The following is a 12184-nucleotide window of genomic DNA, read 5'->3' as shown; positions in this document are numbered from 1 at the left end:
TATGAATAGGGTTTTCATGGTAAGCGGTATTCAGAGGGGGTTTACCATTGCCTTCCTCTGGCATAGTGTGAACAAGCAAACGTGCAGGCTCCCAGAGAGGATATTGTGGATGCTTTGCTCCTTCTCCAATCATTCTGCTGTGCTGAACTAAGCCATGGTTTGGCTTAGCATGTCATCTTAACCCAGACTCGTGATTTATTTCTCCAAGATAAACCATGAGCTGTAAACCATAAGACAAACCTTAGTTCCAGCTTGTAGTTTGTCTGGAGAGAGCTAAACTACAAACCTGGGTCCAGTCAGCACACTAAGCCAACCCACAGTTTAGTTAACTGCAGCACAACAGCAGAATGACCAGAGGGGAAGTAAAGCAGCCACAATATCCCCTCCAGGAACCTGCACATTTACATTCATGCTAAACCATGGCTTGGCTTAGCATTACATGCTAACTGGACCTTTGTGTGTCTTTAGCAGGAAGTGAAGATATTTATTAATGTGTGTCTCCTAGTGTTATTGTTGTTAGTTTTAACTTATAACAGATGTTAACTCTTCCTGCCACTAGGTTAGTGTTTTCCATTGCTTTAAGTATTGGCTGTATTTATTTTTTTATTTATTGCTTTTGAAAATAGCTGTATTTGCATTTTTATTTTTTATGTTCTATGGCTTTGAGATAATGTTGCATCTTTTAGTGAATACTTTTAGTAGAGGAGCAGGTGGTGGTTGTGGTTGTTTACAATACCCAGCATCTTCACTCAAAAGAATTTAAGGTAGCAGGTTGGGGAAGGACCCCTGCAAACTGAACTGGTGCCAGTCAGAGCAAATGGTATTGAGCTAGTGGAACCAATTGCCTCTCTCAGTGTAAGGCCCCATCTGCACTATTTAAAGCACATTTAAAGCACTTTAAACATTTTAAACCACTTTAAACAGTCATGCTTCCCCCCAAGAATTCTGGGAACTGTAGTTTAAGGGTGCTAAGAGTTGTTAGGAGATCCCTTTTCCATTCAGAGGTCTCCTAACAACTCTCAGCCCCCTTAACTTACTATAGTTCCCAGGGTTTTTTGTGGGGGGGAAGCCATGACTGCTTAAAGTGGTATTATACAACTTCCTATGTTTTTCAGATATTCCATGCTTATCCACACCAGCCCACTTTTGACACTGTGTAAGAGCAATCTATGCACAGTAAAAGAACAGGGTTAGCTGTTCGCATGCATCATGAGTCTTTTTGTCTTGGGTTGCATTCAGACAGTGTCCTTTTTTAAAAAATGCCCAAAATTCTTGGTATGGTGGACTTTCAAAGGTAAGCTTGATTTTTTTCACTTTTCTTTTATTATTTTTGCTTTTTGCTTTTATTATTATTTACTAGTCACTATTTTCCAAACTGAATACTAAAAGTTAATTATAACATTAAAAACAGATATAAAAACAAGAATAAAAAATTCCTAAAATACCCAGACTACATAAAAACAAAATCCCCATGTGAGTAAAAGCAAACAGAAAATTAAACTCTGAAGGGCTGGGTGAGTAAAAATGTTTTTACTTAGTGCCTAAAGGTGCACAGTAATGGTGCCAGGCATGCCTCCCTGGGGAGAGCATTCCACAAATGGGAGTCACCATTGAGAAGGCCCGTTCTCATGTTGCCACCCTCCGCACCTCCCTCGAAGGGGGCAAATGGAGAAGACCCTCAGATGATGAAAGCAGGGTCCAGGTTGTTTCATGTGGGGAGAGGTGGACTGAGGTACTGAGCTGCATAAGGCTTTATAGATCAAAAGCAACATTTTTAATTTGGCCTAGAAACTAATTGGTAGCTAGTGCAGCCACACCAGAATTAGGGTTATGTGTTCCGACCATCAGCAATCTGGCCACTGAGTTTTGCACCAGCTGCAGTTTCCGAACCATCTTCAAAGGCAGCCCCACATACAATGCATTGCAGAGGTAAGCTAGAAGTTACCAGAGCGTAGACAGAAGTTAGGCTCTCCCTATCCAGATAGGAATGTAGGTGGGCCACCAGCTGAAGCTGATGGAAGGCACTTCATGCCACTGAAGCCACCTAGGCTGCAAGTGACAGTAGTGGATCCAGAAGTACCCCAAAACTACACACCTGTTCCTTCAGAGGGAGTGTAACTCCATCTAGAGCACGCCATGCCCCACCCATCCAGTCTAGGGAACTAAGGCTCCAAGGGCCCGAATAACTGTCCCCAAGCACTACCCTCTGAAAACAACATCCAGGTAGGACTGGAAGCACTGCAAAGCAGTGCCACCACCCACTCCCAATTCAGACAGTAGTTCCATAAGAATACCATGGCTGACGGAATCAAAAGATGCTGAGAGGTCAAGGAGAATTAATAGGGACACATTCCCCTTTTCTCCTAACAAAGGTCATCATACAGGGCGACCAAGGCCTAAAACCTGATTGAAATGGATCTCAAAAAATCAGTTCCATCCAAAAGAGCCTGGATATGACCCACAGTCACACCCTCAAGAACCTTGCCCAAAAAGGAAACATTAGTGATCAGCCTACAGTTATTTAGGTTTTCTGAATCCAGGGAGGATTTCTTAACAAGTGGTCTTATCACCACCTCCTTTAGGCAGGTGGAGAGCACCCCCTCTTGCAGGAGGTATTGATCACCTCAGTGGCCCAGCCAGCCATCCCTTCCTTGCTAGTTTTTATCAGCCATGAGGGGCAAGCACACAAGTGGTTGCCAAACCAGACCAGGCACCTTGTTCACATCCTCGAGCCTTACCAACTGAAACGCATCTGACAGAAAAGGACTAGACAGTGCTCCAGACATGTTTTGGGTTTCATCTGCTGTTTTGGTCACTGTGTATGCAAGCTATTTTATCCTCAAAATGTTTTGCAAACAAGTCACAGCAAGCCACCATCAGTTCCACCACCTCCTTTGGGCCAGACTGTAAAAGACACTGCACTACCCAGAAAAGCTCTGCTGGAAGACACAGTAAGGATGCAGTTGAGTAAGCTCAATAATGGGGATTCATCTGGAATGTTCCTCCTTTTGCATTCAAGCCATCTCCCAACTTGTTTCATTGCCCTCAGCTCTGGTGTATACCAAGGAGCCAAATGGGTCACAAAATGACTTATAAGACATTTTAAAATGTTGTAAATTAAAAAGAACAAATTAAAGCAAGTCAAATTAACACAAGTCAAACAAAGAGAAATACCCTCTTTCCAGCATGCAGCCAAGCCGCCATAGATAACCAAAATGTTCAGGTAGGAAAGTGGGGAAAGTGGTCGACAAAACACTCATATCTCAGACGTTTTAGGACTTATAGTTCAAAGCTGGAACTTATAGTTCAACATTGGAACCAGAAGTCTCCTGGGAGTAGTGCTAAGGCAAAATACCCCTGCTCATTTCACTGCCACATTTTTGGGTGGGGAGAGGAATCATTGCCAAGTATTTCTCAGGGGGAGATATGAGGATAACGGAGGGAGACTTCACTTCTGCCTCTAGAGCAGCCTTTCCCAACCAGTGTGCCTCCAGATGTTGTTGGACTACAACTCCCATCAGCCTCAGCCAGCATTGCCAATGGCTGAGGCTGATGGGAGTTGTGGTCCAACAACATCTGGAGGCACACTGGTTGGGAAAGGCTACTCTAGAGCTTCTCTCAATGACCATCATCTAGCAGCCAAACACACCTCCTAAAGCAATGCTACATAATTACTCCAAGATTGTGGTGGTCAGTTTGGGGGGGATTGGCAGCATCCACCCAGTGGCCATTGGGGAGTACTCGAGCAGCAGTAAACTTAACCCTCCCCCAAGTTTTGCCACACCCTTTAGATTTCATGGTGGGTTTTGTTTCCCCACCACACCCTTCCTACCCATACCCTGGTGCTCCCAAAATGAAGTGGTTCCAAAATTGCTGCTTACCCCTGCTAAAAGCTTGGCAGTCCCATTCTGGACCACGTCTGTATACTTTTCAAAAGTAACCCCACACAGAAAGTCCTACAGTAACAAGTCACCCTGAGGCATATGTAACCATTGCCAGATCCTTAACTGCATTCATGAACACGAATGGCTGTGTTATTTCAGACTCTGCTTTGAAACCCATCAGGGAAAGAACATGTGGCTTCAGATAACAAACACAGGTAAGAGCATATATTCAGTGCGCTTTGGAAATGGACATCACTTAACTCCCCATGCTTGGTTTGTGTATTCATTTTAACAAATCTGTTTCCTTCCTTTACTTAATATTTACCAAACATTTTAAATATTTAAGACAAGAGCAGGCAGAAAGCAGCTCTGAGTGATTCATATATTATTTTATTTTTCAGCTTTATAAATTGCTTCACAGCCAGGTGCTGTTGAAGTGGTGTACAAAAAATTAAACAGATAGCAAGATTATTTAGCTGCCAGTAATTTAACAATGCAATAACAAAAAGTCTTTCCTCCCTATATTAGGCGTCTGAAACAAAGAAGGGCTATGTGTTCCCTCCACTGTCAGAATACCAGTTGCATCTGAATACCAGTTGCTGGGAATCACAAGTGGAGAGAGCACTGTTGTACTCAGGTCCTGTTGCTAGGAGTGTATTTTTGTGTGAAAGGAATGTGAGCTTAGTTCTGCTACTGAAAACATTCTTGGGATGAGCTATGTGGTCAGAGGTTCCCTGACACATGTCTGGCTGCCAGCATCCCCTCAAGCTGCTATGCTGCACCTGGTTCCAATTGGACATTTCAAAACAAAGGAGATTGTGCTTTTTTGAAGGCACTAACCCAATTTTTAGAAAAGCCTTTGGGGAGGGGGAGAGAGTTCATATGTAGTAGGATTCTTTGGGTTTCTGTTGCAAACTGCTTTGAAGCTTGTGATAAGATGGGAATAGAAATCTGTTCAATGATGAAACTATCCCACAGCCCCCCAAGCAAATGTTGGTGAAAATTTGTTAAACAATTTCTCTAAATATGGATGAATATCCAGTTCTTTGGCAAATTTGTAATCTTTTCCCCTCAAAATCCCCTCAAAATTAAGACATCTTCAGTTTCAGAATTTTTTTTTCATTTCTACCATCAAAATATGAAATGTGCTAAATTTCTTGTTTGCAACCTGTTTGGAAGATAATTGGAGTTTAGATACACTGTGCATCATCACATATAAACAAATAGCAGAAAGCCATATAACAGGATTGTTGATCTTAGTTTTTATATTACATGCCTGCAACAACCCTGCAAGGTAGATTATTCTTTTTCTAGAATGAGTCTAAGAGCTAAACTAAATGTGGTGTTTGTCATATAGTTTGGTGTGAAAAGGAAATGGTGTGGAAAGGAAAACCCATATTGGGACCATGGTGTGAAGGGAGGGTCTAACTCTTGGCCCCTGCCTTATTCTCATTAAGAATCAATCTTACCTATACCTGCTCTTTGAAATGGGAAGAAAGCTCTCATCGAGCATGTGGCAACGTGATTGACATCCCCCTGGGTCAGCCTACAGAGATTGGCTCCTTCTATATTGCATATGGCAGGCATCACCAGCACAGTCCCTGACTGGTGGGCTGTTTCCAGGGATGCATGGGGAGGAGTGTGGTATGTCTGCCATTTTTGCAATGTTTTGGTGCTTTTTGATACCAAAAAGTTTGGATATCACATTGGATATGGCCAGGAGTGCTAACATGATTTCCTGGGCTCTGTGCAATGTATGTAGATTGGGGCCCCATTCTTAACACAGGATTGTATTGCCCAAATAGTAGCCATCACCATTGACACTTTTCCCATTTTGGATTGCAGTGCACTGATTCAGGGCATCTCCTAACACTGGCAAATCCTTTGGTCATGAAGTTTCATTAGTAGTAGTACTAATGTGATATAATCACATTATATGCTATGAAACACACAGTACTTGTTTGAGTCAGTATTCTGTAATCTGATTCAATCACAGGAAAATAGACCTTAATAGAAATTACTTGTTGCTTCTGGGCAGCACTAGAACATGTGTGTGTGTGTGTGTGTGTGTGTGTGTGTGAGAGAGAGAGAGAGAGAGAGAGAGAGAGAGAGATGGTTTTGGTTTCAGGCCATCTGCAGGTTAAACTATATTGTATTCCAGTATTTCAAAGGTTTGACATTCTGAGAATGGCTGAAACATTAATTATCAGATCAGTGTAAGATCCATAAGTTGTCATTTCAAAGCTGAACCTTCCCTATCTTATCTACCAGTGCTTTCACCTAGAGCAGAACTTGCCAATGGTCTTAATGAGGATGACCTTCTTACCTGGGGCATCTCATTATTCCATTCTTCAAGAATTCTACCTTCTTTTTAAAATGAGCTTCTTGAAACTTCCTCCTCCCTGCTGCTATACATAGTGCCAAAGGGGTGTTGTTTTTAATCATTAGGCCTACTGCTTGCATCTTTTTTTCTAATTATTTCTTTTCTACATTCATTATCAAATCATGTAAATATCCCAAGAGATATGAGATATTAGATTTGATTGCACAGGGGAAAAAATATATGCACACTTTTAGAAGTTGTATGCCTGGTGCTTCTGTGGACATCTTGCTTCCTTTTTACAAATTTTAAGCTGCTGGTTTATAGCCTTATCTTTAAATATGCAGATAGTTTGCTACCCCACATCTATCTGTGCTTATAATGCTACCCTAAAGGATCAACCACAGTCTAAGGTTGCTTCTAGATGGCCTGTAGTTTGTGCATTCATCCTGACTTGTTTGCAGAGATATTACACAACATTGGCTATTTAATGAGCATTCATTCCCATTTGTTGATGGGGAGGTTAGATTATGATGTTGCATCAAAGCAGGTGCTATCCCACACTTTTTAGTGCATTTCCCCATCACTTTCCTTACTGCAAAAACTCTGATCTGTTGCACAAGACCTCACAATCTGGCATAAATGTGCAAATCTGAATTTGCCAGTATGTTATTGCATCCCAACGAAAAATAGTGGCAGTCTGGAAGTGTCCTGAAGACATACCACACAGCAGCATCCTATGCTCACCATTGAATACTAGCAAAACCAGAGCATTGGATTCCACAGTTGAAAATGCTTTCCCTCTTGTACAGAACACGAAGCCAGCTGTGTGGGGCTCCAGAGGCCAGTCTGATAAATATCAGTCCCTAACAGCCATATTGTAGCAGTGAAATCTTTGAAAATGTGTATGAGTGTAATTAGTGATCAACTGTGCTGAAGAAAGAGCATAGCACATTAATATTCAGTCTTTTCACACCCTGTAATATATTCATTTTTATTTATTTAGAAAAAAATATAACCACTTAAAAATCTCTAGGTGGCGTACATAAAAAAATATAAAAGCAATTATCAGTAATACACAGATAAAAATAAGCAAATATTAAAAACAGGTATAGATACTGAAAGCTGCAGTCATAACCATGACTACTCAGAAGTAAGTCCCATTGAATGTAATGGGGCTTACTCCCAGATAAATGGGGTTAGGATTAAAGCCTAAAACTGCAAAGGGGAGTAAGACCCACTGAACTCAATGGAGCTTACTTCTGAGGAAACGTGTATTGGATTGCAACCTAAATTAGTCTGGACAGGCTTTCTGAAATTAAAAAGTTCATAGTATTTTGCAGTCATTTTAATGTAGTCATTTTATTTTGCAACATGCACCCATCCCCTTTTGCCTGGTGTTTTCATTCTTTCTGCCATTTCCCTTTCTTGCTTCATCTCTTAAAATAACTTTTGGAAATAAAAGAATGGCAGTTCCATTGGTATAACAGACAACAGCCCACTGGGTGGGGCAGGGTGGAGCTGTACTGCTTATCTGGCTTCTCAATGCTGGGGTTACTGAGAGGGGGAGAGGCGAGGCGGCAGGGAGGTCAGTGCAATGCAGGCACAGTAGTGGAGCCAATCCAGTGCTCTCACCACTGCACCTGCACCATGCCAACCTCCCTGCCACCTCGCCCCACCCCATCCTATTCTGTAACCAGCAGCACCCCAGGCATTGGGAGGCCGGGTAATCAGCATAGCCAACCCCTCCCTGACCCACTGTGCACTACTGATGGACACCCTTTGGGTTGGGGCACAGTCCAGTTGTAGGTCCTGATCAGTTGAATCTGTGTATAACTTTATTTTGTTTAATTAATTAATTAATTAGTATCCTACCTTTCCCGCCCCAAAGGGCTTATTTGAATGGAGAGAATCTCCAGAAGGCTCTGCAAAGATAGAGAGGCCTCTAAGGGAGATGGGGATTGAGAAGGAATCTATTTTAAATGGATTTGTACATGGAATTTGGCTTTTCCAATTCTATTAAGCTTTACACACATTGGACCATCTCTTGTATTGAGCACCCGCTTATGTCCCTGCTGCTTATGCAGTGTCAGTTTTTTTTAAAAAAATATTAATTATATGCAAATGTATATGAAATGTATATTATAGGTGCATTCAAGTAGTCTGCAGCATGTCTGTAAAATGCAGTTAAAAATCATGCAGCATCTAGCACAGCGCATTACAATTACTGCAGAAAAATCATTAACTGGTCTGCCAAGATGTTCAGCAGTTTTCAAGTGATAAATGGATAGGAAAGCTTGGGAACCACTAAAATAGTGCAGATAATGTCCCGTCCGAAGCCAGAAATTCCAGACACACTCGCTTCTGTGAGTTTTTCTCTTTTTATTGAAGTTACAACTCCAAAAGCCTTCCAACTCATCCACCTGTCTATGCTTTCTAAGAATCAGTTTCCCTGACTAACTCTAACTATGCACATCTCCAAGCTACAGAGGTTGTCACAGCAAAGTAAACCCTTCTTGCGCGCCTCCTTAAGAGGGCTTGCCTTTCGCAACAAGACTTTGGCTCTGCCTTAACCCTGACCATTCCTCTTCATGCCTCTGAATTCTTTGAGAGCGAGGCGAGGGGGTTGGATTTCAGGTTCCTCCGCTGAGTGGGGAGGGCTAACAGGTCGGGGAAGCATGGGAACCTGCTGGGCGCCCAGCTGGGTATCTTCAACCTGGCAAGGTGGTTCCTCCAGCACGGGCAAAGGGGGTGTGCCCATCCCACCAGTCTCTGACAGTTCACTCTGCAAGTCCTCGGGGTGGGCAGGTTCGCTGTCCTCTCTCAAGTCTTTGCCCTGTCCTCCAAGTCCAAGTCCCCCTCCACTAAGACCCCCCCTTATCCTGGGTCACAACAGATAATAATGCTTATAATATGCAAAATTGTATTTTTAACAGGAGTGGGAGGGGAAACTCAGTCCTCGAGTTTCAGGAGCAAGACAGGATTTGAAATCTGTGAAGATTAACCTGACATTGAGATTTTCAGCAAATTCCATCACTAATTTGAAGGGGTGTTTAATTGTTGCAAGCTGGCTAGGAAGTCTTTCATTTTATCTTCATATACTGACCCGGCAAAAGTTTGTCCAGTAATTATGTCTTTTTCATTATTACCTTTAGAGCAGATTTCTGGACTTGGTCTGCATCATTTCCTGTTTATCAGACCATGCAGTGATCAGTCGACATCACAATGAGAGGATCCCTATTTCATCAAACTCAACTGGACCAAGTTGAACTATGAAGACTGGATAAGCAAATGTTATCAGCCAGGCCTCCTTTTCAAATGTTCCCCTTACCTTTGTTTCAATGGACTCTGCAAACAACAAGTGAATAGGGGCAAAACAAATGTGCTGTTTCCATTTAGGTTTTATTTTAAAGCAAAGGGGGGGAACCTCCAGCATTTCAGCTTAATTAGGCCTACCAGATTCCCCATTTAGCCTGCAGGGTAATAGCCAAGCCATGCCCATCTCCTCTACACCTAATGCCAAGCGTGGAGCAGGTAAAGCCCTGGATCAGCCGAAAGGGGGGTTGCAGGTGTCACCAATCAGCCACTCAGCAGTATCTGCAAAGCCCTATACAAAGTGCCCTGCAAGACAGAGCTCTGAAAGAGGCTTTGCAAGATTTAACAATCAGCTGATTGTGGGATCATCAGAAGCTCCTTTCAAAGTGCTGTCTTGCGCAGCACTTTGCAAATTGCTCATAAGTTATTGGAGCACTGTACAATTTGAGGGTTTTTTTTAAAAAAATGTCAGCCGTAACTTGGGGCAGCACTTACAATAATGGCTCAATACTGCTTGATGTTCATATGACTTCCCACACCTCATCCTATCCCACCAGATAATTTTAGTTCTCTGTGCATTAAATAGCCTTACTGCCTGGCCAGTCAAACATGTGACGCTGCAACACAGCTTCAGTTTAGAACAAGAGAATACAAAGCAGGTCAATTAAGATTAGGAGCCTGGAGAATGAACCACAAGAGTTTTGTGATTGTTCTGATTGTTTCATGTATATTTTTCAATGATTTCATATATATTTCACTTCTGTATACTAACTATTGCAAGCTGGAAAATAAAAATATTTCATATAAATAAGTAAACATGAAAGAAACTGAACAAATGTCCAGTCCTTCTTTTGAAAAGCAACTGTAATCATTCTTTTTATTTCTAGTCTTCGGGGGGGGGGGAAGGTCAGTTCTTATGTAGCCAAACTGGCATCACCCCGCACAGGAGGAAGGTATCAGATGACTCATGGGAACCTCAAGGTTTGCAGAAGTACAGTGATTCTTTAAATAGAAAGAAAATGGGCCCCAAAGCCCCTCCAATCAAATAGGAGAATTTATGGCTAAACCACGCTTTCAATACTCCCCCTTTCTACATCAGGTGTAGGTTTCTATACTCTGACAGGCTTCACATATGCACACACACAAGCAGCATTTTGTTGCAGGCTCCACTTATTTTTTCAAAATAGTAATTTGTGGCATGTTACAGGAACATCTCTCGTTCACCAAGAGGAATGATTACATTCTAATTTTAACTATCCCCCCCCCGAACCATCCAACTGTATCTTTGTACGCTGCATCTGCATGTAAATCAGCACTAATTATTGACACTTATTAGCATGATTACAAAATGCAATGTTTACACTGAGTATTTGAGTATTTCTGTGTTTGCTTAATAGGATTTCCAGGATAAACGATAGGCAAAGTGCTAAAAAAATTCTACAGGTGCAACTCCAATTTGATTATTTTCTCAAAAGCCAGTCCCCCTGTGTTCAATGAAGCTTGTTCCCAGACAGGGATCCTTTGGTTTTTAGCCCACCATGGTTACATGTACAGAACCCAAGTCACCCTTATAGAGGGAAGAGGGAAGAAGTTGATATAACTCAAGGACAACTTAACTGCACAACCCAAACACAGCATGATGTAATTTGACTAAGGATTATATAAACAGGGCCAGGCTGGAGGTGTTCCTTGGCAAAGGTCCCTCTGTTGATATGCTCCCAAGGTAAGTGAACCCTGGCTGGTTTACGTGATGGCAACAGTAGGGGGCAGCAGCAGGTAGGAATCAACTTTTCTACTTTCCATAACACCCTTGCCATAGTGTGCTCCAAGACATAGTGGAAAATTTAAAGGGCTCCTACACCCAGCCGCATAGTGCTGATGAGAATGCTGAGGGGTGTGTGTGTCCAGGGCAGGAGCCAACAGTAGACCTTTTGGGGTGACAGGTTCCCAACAGCTGCCTGATGGCACCATATTTATTTATTTATTTATTTATTTATTGCATTTGTATACCACCCCATAGCCGAAGCTCTCTGGGTGGTTTACAACAAATTCAGATGATGCCAGGCCTGTATAAAAAGCCCATACATTACAGGGCCATCATCATGTATATCAGGTGTGAAGAACCTTTGGTCCTCCGGATGTCACTGAATGACAACTCTCATCAGCCCCAGCAAGCATGGCCAATGGTCATTCAGCAATATCTGCAGGATCAAAGGTTCAGCACATTTGATATATATGCCAACATCCTGATAACAGGAGATAACCTTAATTATGTTAGCATCAAATTTATCCTAACAATTAAGTCAGCGTTTCCCAACTAGTGGGCCACCAGATGTTGTTGGACCACAACTCCTATCAGCCTCAGCCAGCATTGCCAATGGTCAGGAAAGATGGGAATTGTGGTCCAACAACATCTGGTGGCCCACTAGTTGGGAAACGCTGAATTAAGTTATTGGGTTGTATTCAACTAAGTTCTACCAGAGCTTGGAAAAGTTACTTTTTTGAACTACAACTCCCATCAGCCCAATCCAGTGGCCATGCTGGCTGGGGCTGATGGGAGTTGTAATTCAAAAAAGTAACTATTCCAAGCTCTGAGTTCTACTCAGAGGAGACCCACTGAAATTAATAAACCTAAGTTAGGCATGCACTTTAACTTCAATGGGTT

General features: G+C 42.3%; 1 protein-coding gene across 1 annotated transcript in view; it reads left to right on the top strand.

Moving 5' to 3' along the window:
- The window catches only part of BANK1 (B cell scaffold protein with ankyrin repeats 1), a 292948-nt gene extending 282650 nt beyond the window's left edge, over positions 1–10298 (top strand). Inside the window, exons 14-15 of the mRNA XM_061585556.1 lie at positions 4066–4099; positions 9360–10298. Coding sequence (XP_061441540.1) covers positions 4066–4099; positions 9360–9433 — 108 coding nt within the window. The 3' untranslated portion in view covers positions 9434–10298. The remainder of the gene's footprint in view (positions 1–4065; positions 4100–9359) is intronic.
- Positions 10299–12184: the final 1886 nt, after the last annotated feature.

Source organism: Rhineura floridana, chromosome 9, assembly GCF_030035675.1.
Source record: "Rhineura floridana isolate rRhiFlo1 chromosome 9, rRhiFlo1.hap2, whole genome shotgun sequence".
In the NCBI taxonomy this organism is placed as follows: domain Eukaryota; kingdom Metazoa; phylum Chordata; class Lepidosauria; order Squamata; family Rhineuridae; genus Rhineura; species Rhineura floridana.
Note: the sequence above shows the minus strand (reverse complement) of the source record. Positions and strands in the feature narration are given on the sequence as shown.